The 27431-nt window shown below is 41.7% G+C and overlaps 1 protein-coding gene across 1 annotated transcript in view; it reads left to right on the forward strand.

Moving 5' to 3' along the window:
* The window catches only part of SLC24A2 (solute carrier family 24 member 2), a 174692-nt gene extending 149576 nt beyond the window's left edge, over nucleotides 1–25116 (forward strand). Inside the window, exons 7-11 of the mRNA XM_065406686.1 lie at nucleotides 5342–5476; nucleotides 6446–6499; nucleotides 19448–19537; nucleotides 21266–21432; nucleotides 24867–25116. Of these exons, the coding sequence (XP_065262758.1) occupies nucleotides 5342–5476; nucleotides 6446–6499; nucleotides 19448–19537; nucleotides 21266–21432; nucleotides 24867–25116 (696 nt within the window). The remainder of the gene's footprint in view (nucleotides 1–5341; nucleotides 5477–6445; nucleotides 6500–19447; nucleotides 19538–21265; nucleotides 21433–24866) is intronic.
* Nucleotides 25117–27431: the final 2315 nt, after the last annotated feature.

Raw genomic sequence — 27431 nt, forward strand, 5'->3', positions numbered from 1 at the left:
GCAATTTATTCCAGTGCTTAACCACCCTGACAGGAATTTTTTCCTAATGTCCAGCCTAAACTGCCCATGCTGCAATTTAAGCCCATTGCTTCTTGTCCTATCCTCAGAGACTAAAGATAAAAAAATTTCTCCCTTGTCCTTATAACAACTTTTTATGTGCTTGAAAACTGTTATCATACCTCCCACCCCCAGTCGTCTTTTCTCCAGATTAAACAAAACCAATTTTTTCAATCTTCCCTCATAGGTCATGTTTTCTAGACCTTTAGTCATTTTTATTGTTCTTCTCTGGACTTTTTCCAATTTGTCCACATCTTTCCTGAAATGTGGCGCCCAGAACTGGACACGATACTTCAGTTGAGGCCTAATCAGCCCAGAGTAGAGCAGAAGAAATACTTCTTGTGTCTTGCTTACAATACTCTTGCTAATTCAGTGTAGAATGGTGTTTGCTTTTTTTGAAACAGTGTTACATTGTTGACTCATATTTAGCTTGTGAGCCACTCTGACTCCAAGATCCCTTTCCACAGTTCTCCTTCCTAGGCAGTCATTTTCCATTTTGTATGTGTGCAACTGATTGTTTCTTCCTAAGTGGAGTACTTTGCATTTGTCCTTATTGAATTTCATCCTATTTATTTCAGACCATTTCTCCAGTTTCTCTAGATCATTTTGAATTTTAATCCTATCCTCCAAAGCACTTGCAACCCCTCCCAGCTTGGTATCGACCACAAACTTTATAAGTGTGCTCTCTATGCCATTATCTGAATCATTGATGAAGGACTGGATCATTGATCAGATCCGGACTCAGAACTGATACCTGCGGGACCCCACTTGCTATGCCCTTCCAGCATGACTGTGAACCACTGATAACTACTCTTCGGGAATGGTTTTCCAACCAGTTATGCACCCTACTTATAGTAGCTCCGTCTAGGTTGTATTTCCCTAGTTTGTTCATGGATGAGTTGACTCTGAGTGGAACAGTTATACTGTCTCAGAGTCGTGGTGATTTTTTTTTTCCTTTTCTCCACTCCAACCTCTTGTGGATAACTCAGTATTGCTTTTCCCCATTAGTCAGATTTTTCAAAGATTCTGAACATCTTCAGTTTCTGTTGATTTCAATGTGAGTTGTTGGAGCTCATTAACTCTGCAAATCAAGCCCTGATTCTGCATCCTTTATTCCTACAAGTTAGAAATGAAGGATTAGACCTTAAAGACCAAATTGTGCCCGTTATAATGTATGCGCAGCTTCCATTGTTGCCACTGGAACTGGTATGCATATGACTAAGGGCAGTATTCAGACCTAGTATGGTAATAATCACTTGTGATGTGTACAATATCTTTCTGCTAAGTATTTTCACCAGAATAAGAGGCCTGCAACCAATTGTAGTGTATGCTTCCCTTTTTCTTTACTACATTGTCTGCAAAATCTCTGCTTAGAACCCAGAGTCATATGCAGAATTACAGAAGCTGCCACCTGTTCATAATTCCATAGCCATTCACAGTGCCATGTGGTTGCCTTGTGGTTCTTTGTATTTTTTTATTACTGTGAGTTTTAAATTGTTTGCCACATAAACTGCAGACTTGTGCCTAAAACCTGGTGAAGAGAAACCAGAGCATAAAATGATGCTGTTTTCCCAGTGTGTGCAAACAGTAAAAGCTTTTGTTTTTGAATTGAAGGGACTTTGATTTAGTTCAGATAACTCGCTCTTCATGTCACCAGCTCCAAATTTGTCACTATAATTAGTCTCCTTTCCATCCCTCTGTAGAATTATGTGATGAGCTTCTGAGGTTTCATAGTTTGCGATATTTTCTGTGCCTGTGTAAGACAACAATGGGTCTGATTCTGAACTCATCAGTACTTGGGTAAATCATGAGTAATTCCACTAAAAGCCAGTGGAGTTAGTCCTGATTTACACAGAAGAAAAATCAGAATCAAAAGGCATATGATCAGAATGGACAGTACTGCATGCATGAATTGTGTGTTTAACATTTGCATGTTCTACAAATGTGTTTGTGTGTCCATATACATATCAATATATGTGCAGAGCTACCATGATTAAAGAAGATTATTAATCACTGCTAATCTCTAAATATGATAATTCAGAAAATACTTAGTCATTCAGTGCTGTTTTTGAAAAGTGTTTATGGAGGTTTATTCCTGCTGAGTCTGCTGCTTGAAATATACCCAGGCCACTCAGAAAGAGTTACCTAGGCAACCTTTCAATTGCTTCTTTTGTGCTCCTATTTTACCTCAATAATCATTATTTCAAAGCTAGGTATCTAGCCTCGTCTGATTCCCCCACCCCTAAAAGCTTCTACCAGAATCTGGAGACAGAGAGAACAGATTTGGTTTGAAGGAAGTAGTCTTGCACCTGCACAGGTTTTCTAAAGAGATCAAACTGCCATAGATTATGGAAATGAAGTGCTGAGCATCTGCCTGCTTTGGCAGTGTACAGAAAGATAAAAGGACACGCCAATCTCTTAAACTGTCCAGATGCTTAACGTTCTGTGGCGAGAGTGTGACAAATTGTACCCATATCTGTTTGTAAAACCTTGTCATAATAAATACCTGTGACTCTTCAGTTCACTGTCATTTTTTCATCACTCAGATTAGTTGGGAATTTCTAGAAGTATAGGGACTAACAAGATACGGTCTTCTCTTAACGTGTGTATAATTGGTAAGGCAGCTGCATCTATGAACACATCAAGAGGGGACTGTGGATATGGGCTTGATTGTATCTATGTAAATCTGGCAAAACTCTAGTGAAGTCATTGGAGTGATACAGATATAAAACTGGGAAAAATTAGATCAGAATCAGGCTTTGTGTCCCTTAGTGTTGATAGGAACATTTTAAATGATCGCTTTATAGAGATGACAACCTTGAGTTATTTGTAGAGTAATCAAAGCATGATTTTCTAGTTCTTCCAAACATTTGGATAATTAGGAATGGATTTTGAAACAGAACTATTAGTAAGCCCCCAAAATTACAGAGCTATGCAATTAACTAACCAAATCAAGAAGATTCCGAAACCAGCCTCTTGCAGCACCGTTAAAAATCTTAGCTAAGCACTGTTAAGACAAGGTCTTAACTCATAGAAACGATGATGATAATGTTCCACAGCACTGGATAAACTTATTGGAAGAATAGTATGTAATTTTCAGAAAGGTCTGAGATCTCAATTCTAATCACTTTTTAAAATAACTTTTAAAAGTAGGCACATCTCTGCATGCTCTGAGGAAAATCCAACTTATACCATATATTGCTTTTTGGGCGTTCTCTTACTGAACTCAATGGGAGACTTTCCAATGAATTCAGGGGGGTTGGATCAGGCCCTTTGTGGGACAGAACCATTCAGGCTGAATTTTGTGTTGGCTTAGACAGCAGTGTAAGTTGGAACTGGTGTAATTCCATTAACATCGCCTCTTTGAGTTACACCAAGGATGAATTTGGCCTCTTGGGCAAAAAGGCCAGAAAACAGGTATAAGTGTCAAAGTAGTCTAGGTCATGCCCATTAGTGGCATTCTATGGCAGTCCTAAAGGGTCTGACGTCACCTGCATGCTAAGGAGTGAAAGGAAGGCAGAGAAACAGGAAAAGTGATGTGGCCAGCCATAAAGATCCCATGTCACAGGAGAAGTCCCTCCAAGCTTATCCTGTGGTAAAGCAAGGGGCTGAAAAGCAATTAACAGTAGGGTGTAAAAACAAACAAAAAACACTGGTGTGTAGAGAGATTAAAATATTGGAGTGAAGATCCATCATGTGAGTGAGAGTTTTTCCCTAAAGTTTTGCTGGTTAGTTGCTAAAAAAATTGATGTGCTACTGGAAGGTCAGAGGGCAAAACATTGTGGATGGTCTTGATTCAGGCCTGGGTTACTCTAGTTTTGCCCAGTATAACCCAGGATGGAGGAAACAGTGGTGGAAGTCTGTCTGGAGATGTGTCAGAGGCACAAAGTGAATACAATCCCTGTAGCCTGGTCTTAGATTATGTATTAATTATATTGATTACTTAAGAATCCCCAGTTATCACTTCGAGGGTTGACAGGTTCTTGCCCCAAGATCAGGCCCAGTATTATTCAAATTATTATATAGTTGGGAACCCTGATGTGCACAGCTGCAACACTGACTATAGGAACTCTTTTATGTTTATTAATACATTTGGCAGAGTTACAAACACCCCAACTCAGTAAGATAGATAGAGATACTACAGAATGTACATCTGCACATCCATATACTCGCATCATCCCTTGTAGAACAACCTGAAATGTTAGCCATCATCTTCCTCATCACCATCACCTTCCTCATCATCACCAGTGGCCATCATTTTGGCACCTCCCAAGGACTGCATCTCTCTGTCCTACTGCCCCTAGGCTGGGATGCCACTTTTATAATTTGTTATGCTGACACAGTTATGTTCAATGCATATTCAGTAGGGAATTTTTCCCTTCTTATTATTTGTATTTTCTTACCTCACTAATGTTGGAGTGTCTTTTTTCTATAGGTTAGTATTTCAATTATCTCAATTTAATATATACGTCAATTCGTTACCATGTCCCTTTTGTGGTTAGGTATCACATTTGTTATTTCTGTCCTACCTGGTTATTTTGGTTCTTTCCAAGTTCTAAGTTGTGGTGTACCTGTTAAGCTTAAAAGGGTATGAAGTTAGGAAACCCCCTATGCCTACCTGCTTTAACACATCCTTTATGTTAAAGGTCGCAGTTATACATGGACCTTATGCTTTAGCTCCATTTATCTAGGTGAAAGGTCCCAGACATTTGTATGCTAACTTGCTGAAGCTAATATCTTACAGCACACGGGCCTGTAGGTTTCTTGCATTACTGCTGAATATAATGCAAAGCGGTAAATATAATGAAGGTGAGCTAGTCCACTGGGCTACATTAGCAGTGAATATAATAAAGCAAACTAGCCCACTGGGCTACATCCCCACTCTGCCAGGATGCCTGAAGCTGGTCAGTGCAATCCCAAAGAATGGCTAGCATTGGCAATGGAGGGGCCACTGATTCATTGCATCTCCAGGCAGCCTTTGGCAGCAGGATTCATGCGAAGCTCCAGCTGCAGTTTAGTGCTCCATCCCCCTGGCTGCTATTGCATAGACTCCTGGCAGTGTAAACATAATCTGCCCTTCTTCAGGGGTAGAACCCTTTGGGACACAGGCTGGTGCAGCTTGCACCTTCCTGCACCAACGCTGGCAATTCAAGCCCAATAATTGTAATATACCTGCAGCCAATAAGTCTTTCTTCGAGGCATGAAGTTCGCATGACTTTCTCCTAAGAGATCGCTGACTTTATTCACCCAACTTACCTTCTATTCACTTCCATTTTTATGACAGAATTCAGAAGACGATGATGAAGAGCAGCCTCTCAGCCTGGCCTGGCCTGACACCCTACGCAAACAGCTCATGTATCTTGCTGTTTTCCCCATTGTTTTGCCATTGTGGATTACCCTGCCAGATGTCCGAAAGCCTGTGAGTACCACACTGTTGTTATAAGTTGATGTGTTTTGCACAATGGAATGGTTTCATTGAACAGATTCAAACTTCTCTGTCTTCTTGAACATTTTTAACCCCCTTTGGCATAGTTTTAATATAGCTTAGGATCCCTCTATTTTAAGACAAAGATGTGATAAAGAATTTTGTGTGATTTACAAAGCCTACTGGATTAATGTAAAAGTAGAGTTTGTGATTTTTCAGCAGTTTCACTCGTGGAGAAAATACACCACCAGAATTTTGAAGCAAACATCAACCTTAAACCAAGTATTAATGATTATCTGGGAGGTATCGTTGTGAATGTGTTGCCAGTATCTGCATAAATATTTTATGGCACAAAGAGAGAAACTCTTTCTTGTGGGCCTTGATAATTGCATTTCTTGATGTCCACTATGCATTACTTAAGCTGATAGGAAGTCTACCTTTCAGGAATGTGCAGACTGCTAACAGTTCCTGTATCCTAGTGTCTCCGAAACAGCAGTAAAGTCTGTGCTTTCTCACTTTACTAATTAAACGTTAGTTTAATCTAAACATCTAAATACTCACTTTAAGAATTAAACATTCAGATTTAGTCAAATAAAATGGTTATATATAATAATGTCACTTTGCACTTCTGAGGCACCTTTCAACTTAGGCTCAAAATGCTTTACAAAGAAAGGTCCACGTTGCATCACAGCTTCCTCTGGCAACTCATCAGCATGGCCAAAGTGCTAACAGGGCTTCTCCTGAGAGCAAACAGTCCTGAAGACCCACATGGTTCTCTGATTCGATGCCACAAATATACTCTAGCCAACCCCAGTGGCGCTTCAGTCTTCAGAGTGGTTGTACTCAGAAATGAATGCAGCCTCAGCCAGTATTACTATCTGAGCTGATTCCATGTGAGTTAAAAGAAAGATGATACATATCCTCCTGACTTGGTCTCTGAGTCTCCCTCTTCTTCCCTCCCAGCCCACCTGCTTCTCAGTCTCAGATCTTGGACCCTATCAAGAAACATGCACAGGAGTGAGGAATGTGGGACACAATACTAGGGAAACAGCTGACTCTCACTACCAAAAAAGAGGATTGTAATGTTAAGATGATACTGTGTGCCCACGAATGTCAGGGGAACAATCAGACCCCTAGGGCATGTCTACACTACAGGTGCTACAGTGGCATCTATTACCTACATTGACATTAAAACGCCTTACAACTCACCTAGTGGTGGTAGCGAGGTTGATAGAAGAACCTAGCTGTGATTAGGCTGATATAACTACGGTGTTCAGGGGTATGAATTTTTCACACACCTGAGAAACATATCTAGGTTGATCTAAATATTAAGTGTATACCAGGGGATAGTTAATTAAGCCCCACAACACCCCTGCGAGGAATGGTATGTAATGGATTTAAAGGGATTACTTCATCCAGCATTAAAATGCAGTCCCCTCCTGGATTTAACGAGGCTCAGCAGTTTATGGCAAAGTGAAGAAAAGTACCATATAGAGAGACAAGGTGGATGAGGTAATATGTTTTACTGAACCTACTTCTGTTGTGAGAGAGACAAGCTTTACAAGCTACACAGAGCTCTTCCTTTGTTAATTGACACTTTAAGGGTTTTAGGAAGGCAGAATATAATTATCAGAGCCAATACACAGGGGTTAACATGTTTACTTTTACTAAAAATGCCATTGGACATCGCTTTACCACAATTGATCAGAACATTTGATTTACATCCCATCCCAGTGATGGCTCCTCACCCCTGAACACCATGCTAAGGTATTGGTTCAGTATTGATTCAAAGGGAAGATTGCCACCTATTGGATCCCTAAAAGCACTGCCTGCAGCACTTAGATTTTCCACACTAGTACTGACCTGGCCTGACTCTGCTTAGCTTATCTGACCCTACTTAGCTTGTGACATCTGACAGGGTCACTGCACAGCATGGGTTCACCACACGACACAGTATAGCGGAAGATTAAATACTTAAAGCCGAATTCAGTTCTGAGACCAGTGCAGACAAGTTGTACAGGCCTAACTGAAAGAGGGATCAGGCCTATACAAATCAATTAAAAAAAAAATTGTTTTATTTTTAAGATGTTTTAACACAAGTACAATTAAATTTAAAATGGTCATTAATACCATCAGTGTGAAATCTAGACAGCTTCAAAAAATGAGTTAAAAGTAGTTTGTTATTACATCTGCCCCTGAGTCCCCCCAAGACAATTTACAACCCACATTTGCCTTTTATTTTATTTTACTTTGGTTTGTTTGTTTCAAATGTTTTATTATGGTAAGAAGAAAAATAACCAGATATCAATATCAAAAGAACAATATCAAAAGATTAATTACTCCTAAGGCATAAATTTCATCATCATTTGGCAGTTATGGCCCTGATTAAGAGAGAGAGTTAAGCACATGTCCTATGTTAAGTACGAGTCATCCCATTGAAATAAAAAAAAAGTAAAAAATATTTTAAAATATATTGTTTTCTCTAGTCTTTTTCAGGAACAGTAATCTTAGTTGTTACTTGTTAAACATTTTCACGCACAGGTTTGATTCCTAAATATAACTGTCTCTTGAATGCAGTTATATTCATCCTTACTCAGGCAAGCTTTCATTAAAAGGAAGTTTAGCCTGAGTAAGGACTGAGTAAAAACTGAAAAAGGTGGATTTAGGAGTTGGCCCAATATTTATATTATTTACAATCTCTTGGTTATCACTTTAGGATGAGATCCAGCAGTCTTTCCACATGCAGACCATCCATTAATTTCATCCTGATCTTTGTGTTGGTAGTCACTGAAGGTTGGATATTAATAAAAATGACTGTAATAGTTTGTCATGTCCTAGCTCTCTTGTATTTACATATCGAAACAGTAATAGCTGATAGACTCGTGAAAGCTAAAAAGTCAATACCTGGATTAATACTTCAGTAAGTGTTTTAAACTGTTCTTCTCAGTTCAAAAATAGATTTAAAACTGCAAAAAGAGGGGATGCACAAATGTATGTGTGTCTAAATCAGTGTTCTGAATTCTTCCTCCCATCACATTTCCCCTCCCATACACTGAAAAGCTTCAGTTCAGTGCAAAGAACACAAGCTAAAATAAGACTGTCCATTTGTTCTTTGATAAAGATTTCTCAAAAGGCATAAATTTTCAGTTTTCCCTTCTAATTTTTGTGCTTTCATGGTTTTTTCTTTTAGATTTCAAACAACTATTTTTAAATGTGTTGTTTAATAACATATAACAGCATACAGTATGATATAGGTTTCAGTCTTGTATTGGTCTTTATTAATTGACTATTAATATGAATCAGGATGTATGAAGTTATACACAAAGGATTTCAAATTCTATTCTCAATTACACCTAGACATGGGAAGTAGTGTGCATTGTTTTGAATAAAAATCTCAAACTAACTGCAATACTACTTGTAATAATTTTTATTCATTTGCCTCAAACATTTATATTGTGTGAGACCAGTTGTTAACAAAAATGTTTAATGAAAATCAAAAATCTCATTAATATTCAAGTGACTGTAAAAGTCATGTGAAGGTTTGCATCAGAAGTGCTCACACCAGATCTGGCCCATTGACAAAAAAGAATTTATCCCAATAGGACATACTATATCATAACATAGAGGATGAAGTATAAATGTATATACTGAAAGTCAATGGGTGGCAGAAACTAAAGAAGAATTTGATTCACAGAAAGGAATGGCTTGTCACGTGGGAATAGCAGGAAACAGAGCCTAATATTGTATGCAGTTTGTAATCACATGTAATAATAACAGGATAGGTAACAGGATGTATCAGTGTGACAAGCTGTTTACTTTGAACATTACTGTGAAAGATTTAACCAGATGGTTGCAGAAATTCTCTGTGCCCAGCTGCCTAACTTGTCACAGATGCTTCATTAGCTTGTTTGTGTCTAAAATTCTCTGGCTTGCTCCTGCCTGTCACCCCCACCCATACCACCCAAAATAGTGGTTGATTATGATGGTTCAAAGTGTGCTTCAGAATTCAGATTTACATGTACAGTGTGAGTCAAAGGTTTGAGCAAACCTACGGCAACATTCAAATAGATTTTGAAGGCAAACTAAACACTTTGGACACAATTTGCAAATGTGATCATTTTAATAGGAAATTCACATTCCCTATTTGGAGGCTTGTGTTGGCAGTTAGGCACATAAAATGAGCACTTGTGTGCTAAGTGCAGATTTGAGAGTCCATATAGAGCTTTGTATGTCCTCTGTGGGTGCCCACTTCTGAAAATTATCCTCCCCATACCTTTCTTCTGAGGGTGTTTTTCCTTTTCTCCTTTACCTTCCTTTCTGAAGTATATTTTAGCTGAGCTGAAGGGGGAAGTATTAATAGTGTTTACCAGCACTAGAGCAAACTACAGTCAGTTCTATAAATCCTTATGGTTTAAAGAATGCAAAATTTAGCAAAACTCTCTAACGTGAAACATACAATTTTTAAATCAGTGAGATCCCTGCTGTCCTTGTTTTTGTTTTTCCTGAATTTTATCCAATGTAGAGATATTTACTTTTTTTTTTTAGAACTGTAACTACAGTGATCTATATACTAGTTGAAAAGCAGCTCCATAATTAAATCAATAAATGACCCATTTTAATAAGCATTTGCTAGCTTAATAAACTGTTTACTTAAGACAACTGCTTATGGAGCTAGACCCATCCTCACTGTAATGCTGTTGAAGTAACTGGCAGTACACTAGGGATGGATTTATTCCATAGGGATTTAGCGGTTGGCTTTTTGTTCAAATGCCTTTATTATTAATAATAGTAATAATAATGGATAGATGTTGTAATAATAGTAACTCATATTTGTACAGTGCTTTTCAGCAATAGATCTCAAAGAGCAATACAAAGGATGTAAATATCATTATCCCCATTTTACAGATGGGGAAATTGAGGGACAGAGAGGTGAAGTGACTTCTTCAGAGTCACTCACCAAACTAGAGGCAGGGCCAGGAATAAAACCAGGTATCTTGAGTCCCAGTCCAGTGCTCAATCCACTAGACCACACCCCCAACTGCCTCCCTCCTTTCCACTCTGAAAAAAGAAAAAATAATAAGGCTCAAATTCTGCCATGGTGCCAGCATGGGGCAAATCATTATGCCTATCAGTGGCAGATTAGCCACTGGGCCAACGGAGCCCGTGCCCAGGGACCCCAGCCAATTGGAGGACCTGGAAAAATGGGCACCCCTGCACTCCAACCCACTCCACCCACCGAGCGCTCTAGCCGGAGAACAGGGTGAGGGCATGGGGGCTTGCTCTGCTCTGCCCGCCCACCCGCTCCAGCTGGGCGCGGGGGCTGAAGCACCAGGCGGGCGGAGCTGGGCAAGCCCCTGTGCCCCGACCCCATTTCCTCGGCAGGAGTGTCGGGGGATTCAGGGGGGAAGGGGTGTGGAGGGGCCTCCACTTGCTCTGGCCCAGAGGCGCCACAAAATCCTAATCTGCCCCAAGTGCCCATGCAGAGTCCCATTAACTACAATTAGACTCCATTTCCTTCAACAAATAGAACCATTATCATCTACAGGACTCTGGACAAGGACAAAGGTGTGCCCACACAGACCCAATTTCAGGATCAGAGCTTAAATGATCAAAATATGATGAATGATAAACTATATCAAATGCCTAGAGTAATAGAGAATAAAGAGTTCACACAAATACATGTACATATGAGACAAATATATGAGGTGTTAAGATTAAATATAAAATAAAAGCGCTAGTAATAAAAGTTGGAAAAGGTAAAAAATCCTTTATTTTTTTGCCAAACAATTAAAGGCTCAACACCTTGCAGGATCAGGCTCTAAGAAACAACACATTTGCAGAAAACATTCTTTGATCATAATCCTCTTCGTTTTAAACTCTGATATTTTTCAAATACCATTAGGAATTCTGTACAGATGTGCCCCGGGAAAAATATGTGAGCAAAGAAGGCACTATGTAGAAGCAACACCAGTCCAACAAATCTAGATTCAAGCTACTAAATTCAGTTGACATCTCTAAGTGGAAATGGCATATTTACTATATGAACCATGCTTCTTGATTTGTCCTGTTACCATGACCACAGCAGAGCCAACTGGTAATAAAACTGGGTGCTAGGATCTTTATAAAGCAACCATTACAACAACTGCATACTCCACTGGAAAGAAATGTTGAGAAAAATTGCTGTCTGACAGCTCTGACTAATTCTTCTAGGAAAATTTTTAGAACTGACAGCTCTGATTGTTCCCAGGAGCTTGTGAATTACTCGCAGGGATGAATATCAGAAACTTTGACAATAATTACAATCTAATTTTTTTTGAAGATCCAGTACTCCCACTCTTTTTTTCAAATTCGTCTGTATGCAAATTATTACAATATTTATTGGATTTGTGCATGATTTCAGCTTCTACAATTGGCACAGGCTTTACATTTTGCACTTTTTCAGTTATAATGTTTTCTCTTTTAAAAATAGATAATTAAACGGTAAAGTCTGTTAAAGTACACATAGCCTTGAACTACTGCTTATCAGCTAATTATAATGGAACAAAATTGGCTCAGACAGTCAGGGTGCTTGTATGCTGTAAAGTTACTGACATAATTCTCAGCTATGCAGTTTCCTGCATTATAGTTGATTCCTTGTCTGATTTGCATAAGCACTATATCATTATTTTACAATAACCATATGGTATGGATAACCCTGTACTCTGGTTGACTGACAGCCATTATTGGCCAATAGCTAGAGTTTGAATAATTCACAGTATTGTTATTTTTTGACGACAAGAATATGCAAATCCCTCTGCTCTGATTGGCTCTCCTACTTAGAATTTTAAAGCTGATTGCCAACAACACGCATACCACCTCATCTTCTCACTGCCTTCAGTTAAAGAAAACACTACAAATTTACACAAAATAAGAAAATAATCCAAAAAGTTGAAAAAATGGACTGTGAAAATACTGAACAAGAAATGGATGTCTTTAAAAAAAAAATCATCCTTTTGAATCATTTGCCCCATTCAGGCTCAGTCCTACTCCCACAGAAGTAAAATTACATATACTCGTTGCAGCAGCCAGAAGTGTTGTTTTGACCATGTTGGTCCCAGGATATTAGAGAGACAAGGTAGGTGGGGTAATACATTGGACCAACTTCCACTGGTGAAAGAAACAAACTTTCAAGCTATGCTGAGCTCTTCTTCAGGTCTGGGACTGCATTGGGACTGTACTTTGGTATAGCTATGTTTCTCAGGGGTGTGAAAAATCCACCCCTCTGAGAGACAGTTCTACTGACCTAACCCCTGGTGTAGACCAGCTCTAGGTTGATGGAAAAATTATTCCGTCAATTTAGCTACCACTTCTCAGGGAGATGGATTACCTACACCAGTGGTTTTCAACCTGTGGTCCATGGACTCCTCTATTTTCTGAGAAGTGCATGAAAGGTTGTCGTTACCATAGAACAGTTGTTTTCAATTTCTGGTCCACGGCCTGGGGCGCCACAGACTATGTCTAAAATTTCCAAAGGCATCCGCACCTCCATTCAAAATGTTTTAGGGGTCCGCAAATTTTAAAAGGTTGAAAACCGCCCGTTGGCGCAAGTAGCATCTACAGGCACTCCATTTAGCTTGCAGTCACCCACACAAAACAGTCCCTGAAGATTGTGCTGCCCCAGGAGAATGCCTGTTCTGCCTAATGTGGGTGGGTTGAGTGGGTTCTGGTCTATGAGGAGGTAATGTATAGCAGAGCTGGCCTTGAATTTCTGTGAGCTCCCTGAAAAAGAAGTCTTTAGACTGACTTAAGCATGCTGAATGGACAATATTCAAAGAGTGCTTGTTCTCTGACTCTAATTGCAGTCATGTTCAGGGAAAGTAATGGGAACATTCAGTACATTTCTGAGCCTAATTCTCTCCCTGCAGTTGGAAATTACTCATATGCCTATATGGGGAGAGTTGTGCTCCAGAGAATGGAGGAACAGACAGAGGCTGCATGTATCAGACATTTTACATTCTGAAATGATAGTTCAAATGGAAGCTGCAGGATTTGCCTAGGATCTCATAGTTTGATCTGAATGCACTGTCTGAGGAAGTTACTGTTTGGAAAGATTTGCTAAGCAAGAGAATGGCCTGTAGTTAAGGCTAAGATTTTGTCACAGTTATTTTTACTAAAAGTAATGGACAGATCCCAGGCAATAAACAAAAATTCATAGGGGAACCCGTGACCAGTCCATGACTTCACTAAAAACAACCGGTGCCCAGGGATAGGTAGGGGAGAGGAATGGAGTCCCATGGCGTGGGGGACTGACAAGCTGAGCCCCCCACAATGGCAGGGGGCACAGCCCTGCCTCCAGCGGCTGCAGTGGGGGACACAGCCACGGGGGTGCACAGCCCTCGCTCTGGAGCTGGCCACAGCTGTGGGACAGGGGTGACCGGCCCTGGCTGCAGCCTCCGCCAAGCCCCAGGTGCAGCCGGGGGGCGCACTGCCCTGGGAAGCCGTGGAGGGGGGGTGCATGGCCCCGGCTGCAGCCTCTGCCACAAGCGGAAGGACAGGGGCTGTGAGGTCCTGGTTCCAGCCTCAGTTGCAGGACAGGGGCACACAGTCCCGCATCCAGCCCTGGCTTCAGCCCCAACAGCTGAAACCAAAGAAGTCACAGAAGTCTGGTAAAGTCACAGAATCCGTGACTGCCGTGACCTCCATGACTAAATCATAGCCTTACCTGTAGTCCATGGGCCCAAAAATTAAAAGTGAAGTTAAAAGGAATTTCACAGACAGAAGTGCTGTAGAGTCAAGCCACAATTACAGGCTACACAGTGGAACCAGTATTCCCAATGGAGAGCACTTACTCACACAAGCAGTCCTAGTGATCATTCACATAAGCTTGTAAAACATTACCACTGGCTCATTAAAGATAATCTGATGTGAGCGACAGCCAAAACAACGAGAGACTTTAAGGAATGTTTGTTGTTTAAAATCTGAATCATAGAATCATAGAATATCAGGGTTGGAAGAGACCTCAGGAGGTCATCTAGTCCAACCCCCTGCTCAAAACAGGACCAACACGAACTAAATCATCCCAGCCAGGGCTTTGTCAAGCCGGGCCTTAAAAACCTCTAAGGAAGGAGATTCCACCACCTCCCTAGGTAACCCATTCCAGTGCTTCACCACCCTCCTAGTGAAATAGTGTTTCCTAATATCCAACCTAGATCTCCTCCACATCAACCTGAGATCATTGCTCCTTGTTCTGTCATCTGCCATCACTGAGAACAATCTAGCTCCAGCCTCTTTGGAACCCCCCCTTCAGGTAGTTGAAGTCTGCTATCAAATCCCGCCCCCCCCCTTCTCTTCTGCAGACTAAATAAGTCTGTTCCCCCAGTTCCCTCAGCCTCTCTTCATAAGACATGTGCCCCAGCCCCTAATCATTTCCGTTGCCCTCCACTGGACTCTCTCCAATTTGTCCACATCCTTTCTGTAATGGGGGGCCCAAAACTGGATGCAGTTCTCCAGATGTGGCCTCACCAGTGTCGAATAGAGGGGAATAATCACTTCCCTCGATCTGCTGGGAACGCTCCTACTAATGCAGCCCAATATGCCGTTGGCCTTCTTAGCAACAAGGGCGCACTGCTGACTCATATTCAGCTTCTCGTCCACTGTAATCCCCAGGTCCTTTTCTGCAGAACTGCCGCTTAGCCAGTCGGTCCCCAGACTGTAGCGGTGCATGGGATTCTTCTTTCCTAAGTGCAGAACACTGCACTTGTCCTTGTTGAACCTCATCTCAGATTTCTTTTGGCCCAATCCTCCAATTTGTCTAGGTCACTCTGGACCCTATCCCTACCCTCCAGCATATTTACCTCTTCCCACAGCTTAGTGTCATCCACAAACTTGCAGAGGGTGCAATCCATTCCATCATCCAGATCATTAATGAAGATGTTGAACAAAACCGGCCCCAGGACCGATCCTTGGGGCACTCCGCTTGATACCAGCTGCCAACTAGACATTGAGCCATTGATCACTACCTGTTGAGCTTGACGATCTAGCCAGCTTTCTATCCACCTTACAGTCCATTCATCCAATCCATACTTCTTTAACTTGCTGGCAAGAATTCTGTGGGAGACCATATCAAAAGCTTTGCTCAAGTCAAGGTATATCACATCCACCGCTTTCCCCTATTCCATAGAGCCAGTTTTCTCATCATAGAAGGCAATCTGGTTGGCCAGGCATGACTTGCCCTTGGTGAATCCATGTTGACTGTTCCTGATCACCTTCCTCTCCTCCAAGTGCTTCAAAATGGTTTCCTTGAGGACCTGCTCCATGATTTTTCCGAGGTGAGGTGAGGCTCACCGGTCTATAGTTCCCTGGATTCTCCTCCTTCCCTTTTTTAAAGATGGGCAGTATATTTGCCTTTTTCCAATCGTCCGGGACCTCCCCCGATTGCCACGAGTTTTCAAAGATAATGGCCAATGGCTCTACAATCACATCAGCCAACTTCCTCAGCACCCTTGGATGCAATAAATCTAGCCCCAAGGACTTGTGCATGTCCAGCTTTTCTAAATAGTCCTTAACCTGTTCTTTCACCACTGAGGGCTACTCACTTCCTTCCCATACTGTGCTGCCCAGTGCAGCAGTCTGGGAGCTGACCTTGTCTGTGAAGACCAAGGAAATAAAAGCATTGAGTACTTCAACTTTTTCCACATCATCTGTCAATAGGTTGCCTCCCCCACTCACTAAGTGTCCCACACTTTCCCTGACCTTCTTCTTGTTGCTAACATACCTGTAGAAACCCTTCTTGTTACCCTTCACATCCCTTCCTAGCTGCAACTCCAATTGTGCTTTGACCTTCCTGATTACACCCCTGCATACTCCTCCCTAGTCATCTATCCAAGTTTCCACTTCTTGTAAGCTTCCTTTTTGTGTTTAAGCTCACCGAAGATTTCTCTGTAAAGCCAAGCTGGTCACCTGCCATATTTGCTATTTTTTCTGCACATTGGGATGGTTTGTTCCTGCGCCCTCAATAAGGCTTCTTTAAAATACAGCCAGCTCTCCTGGACTCCTTCCCCACTCATATTAGCCTCCCAGGGGATCCTGCCCATCAGTTCCCTGAGAGAGTCAAAGTCTGCTTTTCTGAACTCCAAGGTCTGTATTCTGCTGCTCTTCTTTCTTCCTTTTGTCAGGATCCTGAACTCGACCATCTCATAGTCACTGCTGCCCAGGTTGCCACCCACTTCTACTTCCCCTACCAATTCATCCCTGTTTGTGAACAGCAGGTCAAGAGGAGCACGGCCCCTAGTCGGTTCCTCCAGCACTTGCACCAGGAAGTTGTCCCCAACACTCTCCAAAAACGTTCTAGATTGTCTGTGCATTGCTGTATTGCTCTCCCAGCAGACATCAGGGTAACTGAAGTCCCCCATGAGAACCAGGGCCTGTGGTCTGTGCTCTGGAAACTTCTGTTAGTTGTCCAAAGAAAGCCCCGTCTACCTCATCCTCCTGGTCTGGTGGTCTACAGCAGATGCCCACCACGACACCACCCTTCTTGCTCTCACCTCTAAACTTAACCCAAAGACACTCAACAGGCTTTTCTGCAGTTCCATAGAGGAGCACTGAGCAATCATACTGCTCTCTTACATACAGTGTAACTCCTCCACCTTTTCTCCCCTGCCTGTCTTCCTGAACAGTTTATCCCCATCCTCGACACTGCTCCGGTCATGTGAACTGCCCCACCAAGTCTCTGTTATTCCAGTCACACCATAGTTCCTTGACTGTGCCAGGACTTCCAATTCTTCCTGCTTGTTTCCCAGGCTGCTTGCAATCATGTACAGGCACCTAAGATAACTAGCCGATTGCCCTACTTTCTGGTATGAACCAGGACGCCTCCCCGCTCTACCTTCCTCCTTGTGTTTCCTCCCAGTATCCCACTTACCTCTGGGCTTAGGTCACCGTCCCCTGGTGAACCTAGTTTAAAGCCCTCCTCACTAGGTTAGCAAGCCTGCCTGCAAAGATGCTCTTCCCTCTCTTTGTTAGGTGGATCCCATCTCTTCCTAGCAATCCTTCTGGTCGAGGAATCCAAAGCCCTCTCTCCGACACCACCTGCACAATCACGCATTTACCTCCACAATTTGATGGTCCCTACCTGGGCCTTTTCCTTTAACAGGGAGGATGGATGAGAACACGACTTGCACCTCAAACTCCTTTATCCTTCTTCCCAGAGCCACGTAGTCCGCGATGACCCGCACAAGGTCATTCTTGGCAGTATCATTGGTGCCCACATGGAGAAAGTAGGAAGGGGTAGTGGTCCAAGGGCTTGATCAGTCTCAGCAGACACTCCGTTACATCCTGAATTCTAGCTCCAGGCAAGCAGCACACTTCTCGAGTTTCCCGGTCTGGACAACAGATGGATGACTCCATCCCCCTGAGGAGGGAGTCCCCGACCACCACCACTCATCTCCTCCTCTTGGGTGTCATGGTCGTGGAACCTCCATCCCTAGGACAATGCATTCCATGCCTTCCAGTTGATGGGGTCGCCTTCTGATCCCTTCCCTCAGATGACTCTTCCAAACCATTCTCCGCCGTAGTACCTGTGCAGAGAGCCTGAAAACGGTTTCTTACCTCTATCTGCAGTGGGGGTACATGGGTTCTCCTCTTCCTTCTTCTGGAGGTCACATGTTGCCAACTTTCTTGCCTGTTCTGCACTGCCCTCTCTCATTCTTCAGCACGCTGTGCCTGCAGTACCAAATGCTGAAACATTAATTCGCAATACAAATTTAGCATCCAGCCATAATTTGATTTACACTGTGATTATTCCAAACAGAATTACGATCAAGATTGCTCTGCCAAACTAGTTAACTTAAGCTCTCCCTTTTAAACAGGTATAACTGACTTAAAAAGACAGTGGGGATGATGAATGACACTGAAAGGCACAGAGACCAAAATAAGTCATGAATTTTAATACAACCCATTAATTTGTTATGAGAATACAGTACATTCAAAGCTTGACATTAGTAAAGGAGAAATCCTAATTAAAAATGAGTCTGCTTTGGTGTGATATAGATTTTGGAACTCATTAATGGGCTTCAAAGACATTATTGTGTCTACAGGTTCACCTTTCTTTTATAATGAATCTCTGTACAAAACAAAGCAAAGGGGTTCCACAGTAACCAGTACATCTTAATTTCATCCTACTATGTTAATTGAAAATAAAAGGGTTATTTTTCCAAGCAAAATATGATGAGCTAAAAACTTCAAAATGTACCTCTTTATCATTCTGGACTCTGCGGCAACCTTTGTGATGCTGACTGTACAAAAAGTACATTCTCACTATAGAGTTTGTTGGCAAAAAGTAAGCTTTTATATTAATTGTACCTGGAATATTTTGAGTGTGTGCACATGGCCTTGAGGATGGGGCACTCTCCTGCATTCAGAAGACCTAGTTCCAATTTCCATTTCTAGCCTGCTGGATTACTTTGGGCAAATCACTTCACCTCCCTGTGCCTCAGTTTCCCTATCTATAAAACAGGGATAATGATACTCGTGCTTTGAGACCTCAAGATAAGGACTAGCTTGAATATGAATAACTTTTATTCACAAGGAATCACTTCAAAAGTGGAAAATGGCTCTAAAGAATATCATAGCCTGTTACAGCCGTTTTCCCCTTTCAAAGCCAAGGCCCTGATTCAGTAAAGCACTGAAGCAAATTTCGGCCTAAGAATATACAAAATGAATGGCAGACTAATATTTACTATTTGGTATGATCAGGATCACCGCTATGGGTCTGATATTACAGTCCTGAGATAGGCTATTTTCCTATTGAAGTCAGTGGGAGGTTTGCCTGTGTAAGAACTGCAGGATCAGGGCATGCAGCTACTTAATCCTCTTCTAACTTTCTTAGATCACTATATGTTTGTAATTCTGAATTTGTTTAGGGACTGTATATGCATTGGTCAATGTTTAACATAAATGCACACTATTTCTGTTTTATTTCTCTTTCAGTCCTCCAGGAAATTTTTTCCTGTCACATTCTTTGGAGCAATCACTTGGATAGCAGTTTTTTCTTATTTAATGGTCTGGTGGGCACATCAGGTAAGAGAATGATAAAGGTGTGAAATGTAAGCTTTCATATGTGTCTCAGTTTGTGACTAGTCATTTAGGGCCAGATTCTGCAACCCTACCACATGCTGAGTAACCCCTTATTCTGCAAGCTGGAATGATTCTCAGAGGAAAGTACTACTCAGTGTCTGGACAGGTGGGTCGTGGACATTTGCTGACAAATGTTTGATCATTCTGTTCGCATTAGAACCAGCAACAACCATTCACTGATAGCTATGTAAATAATGCCTCTTTGAAAATCTTATATGGGCTACTCCTCTTTAGCCTGGAACTATGATGCAAAGGCCTATATGGGCTTAGCGTGTAGACCCCCTCTCAGTCACTCTGTCCATGACCCCTCTCACCTGACAGTAACATCATAGGGCTTACGTGGAGCAAAGAGTCTTGCAAAGGCCCTGCATGCTTGCTGGGGAGAATTTCATCCTTAACAATAGCCCAGTTCCTGCTGTCCTCCTCAGGCAAAACTCCCATTGAACTCAATGGAGATTTTTGTCTTTTTGCAGGATTCAGCCTTAATGGAAATACATTTGAGTGAGTTGAATCCTTGTAAAGGTGACCTACAAAAGGAAATATCTTTTCCATAGTGCTGATTTTTATTCATTTTTTCCTGTCATTTCCGCATGTTTGTCTAAATTTTAGCATCATTTTCCTTAGCCTCATATTTTTCTTAAGTGTTTGTTCTTGTCTGAAAACCAGAACTGTGCAAATCATGCATTGTTCGGTTTCTGAGGGATTCACCAGCTGAACCATGTAGCTTGATTCACAGAGGTTCAGAAGGATTCAATCTCTGCAAGCTCCAGTTGAAATTCTATTGCAAACCCTGATGTTGCCATTAGTGGGGGGTGGTTTGCCTTCTGAGACATATACAGAATTGGTCACACTAGTAATTTCTTATTATTTATCTAGTGCAGTAAGTTTAAATGCCACTGTACTTCAGTAAAGCTACACACAACTAAAAGCAAAGTCCCTGCCTGTACAACTTGGAAGCTAAGGGCTGCCCTTAGCTGCTGAAGCCATGGTTGTCGAGGAGGAGGAGTAAAGTTTTATTAGCTGTGTGGTGGGTCCTAGAGCCATCTTGTCAGCACAAGGTAGGATGGCTCAGGGTAGAATAAGCAGTAGGATATGCACTCTGTTGCACCCTTAAAAACAGCAGTGTGCATATCCTACTAGCACATCCAGGACACTGCAAAACATGCTAGCCAGCTGAGGGTCTAACCACATCCCCATACTGGCAGAAAATGGTTATTTGGGGCTGCAAAGCACCAGCGGGCGCAGTAGCAATGTACTGTCATTAGCACATAGATCTCATGCCCTGCTACCTACAGACCCCTCTCCTTTTATGTCCCCAGAGCATACTCATGCAACTCAGGGCAGTATTTGGCCCTAAAGAAGCAACCAACCACTTCTCCCCTTACTGACTGCTTCATTAATAATATAAACGTGTTCTTTTTCTCCCTACTAGCAGTAAGTATTAGAAAAGTCACTTCAGTCAGTAGGGTCATCTTGATGATTTAATTCCAAAACTAAAAAATGTCATGTTCCAAAAACTTGGGAGCATATTCTACTCTCTTTCCATTGACATTCTACCAAAGACTGAGGCTAGAATATGCCCCGAGGTGATTTTCCATTTTAACTAACTTTACAGCAAAGAATGCCCATGACCTCTCTGCATTCTTTTGTACTTTTCCCAATACCTTTTAGGTTGGCGAGACCATTGGCATTAGTGAAGAAATCATGGGATTGACTATGTTAGCTGCAGGCACCTCTATTCCTGATTTAATTACCAGTGTTATTGTGGCACGAAAAGGCCTAGGTGATATGGCAGTATCCAGCTCTGTTGGAAGCAACATCTTTGACATCACAGTGGGGTAAGTACTGCACAAAGATAATTATGGCTAAGTTATAAAAACTTAAATGTTTTGTCATAGTGTTAGCTACCATTACTTTCTGCTCTTTTGCATGTAACAGAAATAGATTTCAAAATACAGTATCTTACACATGCAACATGCTTTACTGTCTTTCTTGATTTGTATCAAGGTTACTGTATAATCAGGTCAAAAGTGAATATTTGTTAAATAAGCTTGTTATAAATCAGTTGTTTGAGCCTCCAATTTGCTGTTTGTTCGTTTGTTTGTTTGTTTTGTTTTGTTTTGTTTTGTTTAAGGGACCATTCAGTCAGGTAAATTTCACATTTTAAAAATATTTAAGAATATTGTTGCAGGTATCGTATTCAAAGCATGCTTTGCTTTAGTCAGCAGTTTGGGATTTGGCCCCTTTTGTTCACAGTTTCCATACTACAGCTGTCTGTGTGATCAGTGATCATTAATGCTTTTTTGTTCTTGCAGTAGCTGCCCAGCTGTAGTCTGTACCACTGAGTGTTCCACCCTCCAGATAAAGCCTGACAAATCCAGACATACAGGCGCTGATTCTGTTATTCTAAGGCCCCTTCACATAGTTCTGACACTGAAGGGAGGCCTTAAAGTGGAGAGAAATGGCACCCTGAGAATACACTCTGTGCTGGGGGCCTCCCTGGCAACTATAGAGCAAAAGGGTTCTACACCAGCCCTGCTTCCAGCCCCTGGTATAATGGTGATCAGGAGTATGGACAGGTGTAACGCATTGTTTGCCCCATCGGGGCCATGGGAAGCTGAGCACAAGTTAAAGGCTCCTTGAGGCTGTTTTAACTTACATCAGGGCCAGGCAGGTTCCTGGCTGCCTCAAAATACAGGATGTGGGGGGTTAAAGTCACCTTTGCCCCCCCATCTCTGCCCTAAGAATAACTGAGAATCTGGCCACCTCTAATATCACCATCCCCAAAGTTATTTGTTTGCCATCAGATGTCAGCAGGAGGAGATTTCACATTATATTTTTGATAATCAGATTGATTCTAATGTGCAAATAACAGGTTATTGGGCCAAATTCTCCTCTCATTGACATCCTCCAGTTCAACACCACTGATATCAACTGAGTTACACCAGCATTGCTGGGGAAAGAATATGGCCCATAAAGTGTAGTTTCTTTTAACAAGATAAAGTGCTGTCATGGGAGAAACTTAAAATAGTATTTGAGTGGAGACTAAACAAACTGTGGGATTGAGTCATCTCCATACAAGAATTTCCATTTCTGTACTGACTCATAGGAACAAACATATACCACCATTCCCCACTTAGTATTTTGGGTAAAATTATGGTTAATGCAGGGTAAGAGGCACAATCCTCTTCCCCACACCTCCAGATGAGTACATATATAAGGCCAAATTCTGCTTTGTGCAGTTCAATGGAACATTCCTATGTTGTTGCACACTCACTTTCTGGCATGTGAAGGGTTTTGCCAAAAAATTCTGGGAATTCTTTAGGCAGATCCTTGTCCCTTTAAATGTGCTGTGTGTCAGACCCCTGACACACAGCACACTTAAGATGAGAGTATTTGGCTGATAGACTATTACCCTGTCACAGGAGGATCCGTGTGGTGAAGGGACAGCAGAACACCCCAACACTCAGTGTAAGGGGCACTCCAGCAATCCCACCTCCCAGAACAACCCTTGCAGGCCATCAGCAGCTGAAGCAATGTAGAGCAGTCCTGGAAATGCTCTAAATTACACCACTGGCTGGGCTGATACGGAACAGTCCCCAGAAATTGGGGAGGAGTACAAATGGTTTCTTTATACCACCACCTGTCAGCTATCCCCATCACTTTGGGCTCAGCTGAGACTCTGGACCTCACTCTTCATTAGTGTGGTGAACCCAGTGGCATGTTTTGTTTTTAAATAATCAACTCATAAATATGATACCTACACACATTAAATCACTAAGCGTCCTCAGTGCATTTATTTAGAACATAGGCAGTGGACATATTGCAAGAAGTTTCTTTTTGCAATATTCAGATGTAGCCTTTTATTTTCCTCAAATGTTTTAGCTTTTATCTCTGGAAATGTAAGGTGCCTTGTATATCTTGGAAGCTCTGCTTTAGTTATGATTAAAAATGGCAGAATTCAGCTGTGTTTCCAGTTTAGTTACTACTCAAGCTGTAAAAAATTATTCCCATTTGATCAGGTTAGTCAGAGATGATATAGTTTGAATTATGTGAGCTTCAGACATTTTTTCTACCTGTTCAAAGCTCTTCTAAACTCCTGTCAATGGCTTAAATATTTATTTCTATTTGACATATTCCAGAGTAATGTTGCCTCACACTGTAGCAACAGAATGGAAAATGCAGTAACATCAAGCACAGAAATAGAAGTTAAGCTTAAGTTCAAACATTTTTGCATAGTGTTATATTCTAGGTGTGCATCAAGAAGCTTTGAGGGCCAAAACATGAGGGCCATTGCTTCCCCAACTTGCCCAGGCTCCACTGCCAGAGAATCAGAGATTCTGTGTTCTCCTCTCTTCCAGGTGCAGATCTGTGACACTGCATGGATCCACTGCCCATTTGGCAATCAGGCTGTTTGGTATGATATCAGGGGCTAGGTTTCTCCCCAGCTGACTGAAAGGAACAAATGGAATGGGCAACACAGCTTACAGACAGCCTCCTAGCTGATAGCTGCAAGCTGTGAGGCAGGCAGGAAACACTCCATCGTGACAAAGAGCTCTTCATGGCAATTGGTGGAGGAAGAGAAGGGAGTCCCCTAGATATCTCCACTTCTGTCGCCTACACAAAATAACCTAGTTGCTTATTTGCAAGTTATGAGAGCCTGGTCCTTCACCCTTTGCGGAGGCTTGTGGTTGGACTAGCCTGAGTAGGGAATAGAGAGGAGACTGGGAAAATGTGAAAAGAGGGTCAAGAAAGTATAGCATACTTGGGAGCATAGAGAACTCATTTACATTAATTCCCCATCCACTTATCAGCTCCACACCTCCCAACAGTGGAGAGGGCAGCAGAAAAGTAGTAGTAAATATTTGTATTTTGGAAGTGCCCAAAGGGCTGCATTGTGCTAGGTGCTGTGCAGACACAAAAAATAGGCAATCCCATTCTCCTCACCACCTTGTACACTGGGCCCAGTCTTCTGCAACCTGCCAATCTGTGCCTTGGCCTCTTCTGGACGTAACTGCTGAGAAACAGGATGTGTGTCAGCCTAGCCACACCTGCTGCTCAGCCCAATCTAGTCCATCCCCCAAGGCCCAGTACAGAATTTTTCTTTTTAGTATGTTACCTAATGCCTCTCTTATTGTGTCCCTGCACTAGCCTATTAGATGTGCTTCATTATGTTTAAATCAACAGCTTTATGTTGAAGTGCCTCCAGAGTATTCTTAATACCACTTTTTGTTTCTCTATGGCATTTCCAATTTCTCTTTGTGTTTTTCAGTCTTCCCCTTCCATGGCTCCTGTATGCTGCAATTAACGGCTTCACCCCGGTGATTGTCAGCAGCAATGGATTGTTCTGTGCTATCGTCCTCCTCTTCATCATGCTACTCTTTGTCATCCTCTCCATTGCGCTCTGCAAGTGGAGGATGAATAAATTCTTGGGCTTCACCATGTTTGGTCTCTATTTCATATTCCTGGTCATCAGTGTCCTTCTGGAGGACAAGGTGATCTTGTGTCCCGTCTCCATCTAGTAGGAAGTGCCGTTTCTCGAACAAAACAAATATCTGCAATGGACAGCATCCCCTGAGAATAAACAGTGGATCCACAACCCTTACAAAAATAAATACATAAAGAGGATAAAAAGGGCTGGATTTGAAGTGGAAAAATTATTCAGCTGATGCATTTGCTGCTGAACAAAACAGTTACACGTAAGAGGTGAGATCAGCTACCTTTAGGCTTCTTTGCATGTCACTTGGAAGATCTCACTGTTCACTGGCAGAGGTCCTGTATGTGTGTTATAACAATGCAAGTTATTATATATACTACACATATGCTATGTTTCCCCGTATCTCTCTTTCTCTATATTAATATATGCCTACATGCGGAAACAAAGAATAATAGATACATACAGGTATAACCTTGCAAGGAGAACGCTAGTATCCATTTCGGGGAAGCACAAACTTCTAGTTGGGGATTTATGTAGTTACCTGTTGAATGTATCAGTGGAAGATGTTAGCCAACAGCATCTGCATGAGTAACTGACAGAAAAGGACTCACACATCGCCTCATTCAGATGGACTCATATGCTGTGAGCTTGCACACATTTTGGACATCCACATTGCGGACCTTTAGAAGCCCTTGGTGAAGTGAACATGATGTTTCAATAGAATCCTGCTAAACTCTGCAGCGTCCAGACACTCTGGCTCTAGCACTGATGGTGAACTGTAGGCTGACTCATGATAGTCAAAGGTGAAACCCAAACTGGGGATTTGTGGCCTCTTCTAGCATCATCCCAGCATGCAAGTAGAAAACACAACTACTAAGTGAATTCACTACTTTTCTATAGTGCAGCAATACTATAAATAGTACCAATGTCTTTCTGATTCTATTACTACTATAGGCTTGCCTTTTCATATAAGAAAGAAGGCTGGATTTGTTTGTGTGTAGTATTTCATATAAAATTTAGATGCAGCTGCATGATGGGAAGCTGCCTACTTGCTGAAGTGAATATCCTTTTATAGACTATTTTCCACCATTATTTGCCGTGAATAAGTCCTTCACTGTTGCATACTTTCTTATCAGCTTTGGGGCAGATCCTCAGCTGATGTAAATTGTCACAGCTCCATAATGAAGTTATGACAATTTATTCCAGCTGAGGGCCTGCCCCTGTAAATCTGAGAATTTAGCAAGGGGGATCTAACAATTGTAATATGGAGGGGTTGCAGGTTGAAACACAGGCAGGAATCTTCTAGAGTTGCTGAAGTGTTAGCATGTGTTAATTATGGAGGTCTAAGGGGCCCCATGAAAGAAGAGAGCCCATTCCTGCTCAGATTGAAGTCATGAGAGGAGAAGCAGGTTCAAAATTAGAACAAAAAAGGACCAGGAAAGAGAGAGAAATCACTGTTCCTACAGAAAAAGATTTTACATTTCCTATAGTTGGATATAAAATGGGACACCTGAAACCTGAGTAAAAATTATTTGAGGTAATGCCTGTTTGTTTTTTCAAGGTCTGTGTTTGTTTAGAGTTCATGCAATTTCACTGTATATCTGTTTTCCAGAAGTGACCCATTTCAGAGTTGTTTCTGGTTTAAATCCCACCTGCAGTGGAAATACTATGCCAGGACTATGAACAGAGGGTTCAGCACATTTTGGTTTGTTGATTGTTCTGATGTTATGGCCGTGCTTTTCTTTCTATATCCCATGCTTTCAGCACTTTTGCCCCTCATTGTATTCCTTGTATGTATGTTTATATCTCTACATAACTATATCTGCTTAGAGCATAAAAACAAAGTAAACAACAGTAGATCAAACAGTAAGAAATATATATTTATAACAAAAAAGAAAAAAGTATATATTATTAAAGTTAAGATATTAATGAACAAAGACAAGAAATTAGGAGTTACAGTTACTACAGAGTCTGCTACTCACTTCTTGTGCCTAGGATTTAATACCTAGGTACAGAATTGCATACAAAGCCAGATTCTGCTCTTAATTACACACCTGCAGTTCCCTTTGCATTTTTAGTGGCACTTGTGCCTGTGTAACTGTGAGCAGAAGTTTGCCCGGTGTGTTTCATATCCCCTATTGCTCTGAAATCCCCTTATCTGGGCTGCAATCCTACCTACAGTGGTGCCACTGCCACCACTCACTATTTTTTTACATGGATACAGTCCTGTGGAAAAGCAGGTGTACATACTTATAGTGACCTCAGCAGAAAGCAATGGAAGTCCTGTGAGGAAAAAATGCAGGGCCCAAATTCTGAACTCAGTTACACCAATAAAATCCCATTGATCTCAGAGGGTTTTCACAGCTATAAGTGAGGGTAGAATTGGCCCCAACTCTTGTG

This window comes from Emys orbicularis, chromosome 6 (assembly GCF_028017835.1).
Source record: "Emys orbicularis isolate rEmyOrb1 chromosome 6, rEmyOrb1.hap1, whole genome shotgun sequence".
Lineage (NCBI taxonomy): Eukaryota > Metazoa > Chordata > Testudines > Emydidae > Emys > Emys orbicularis.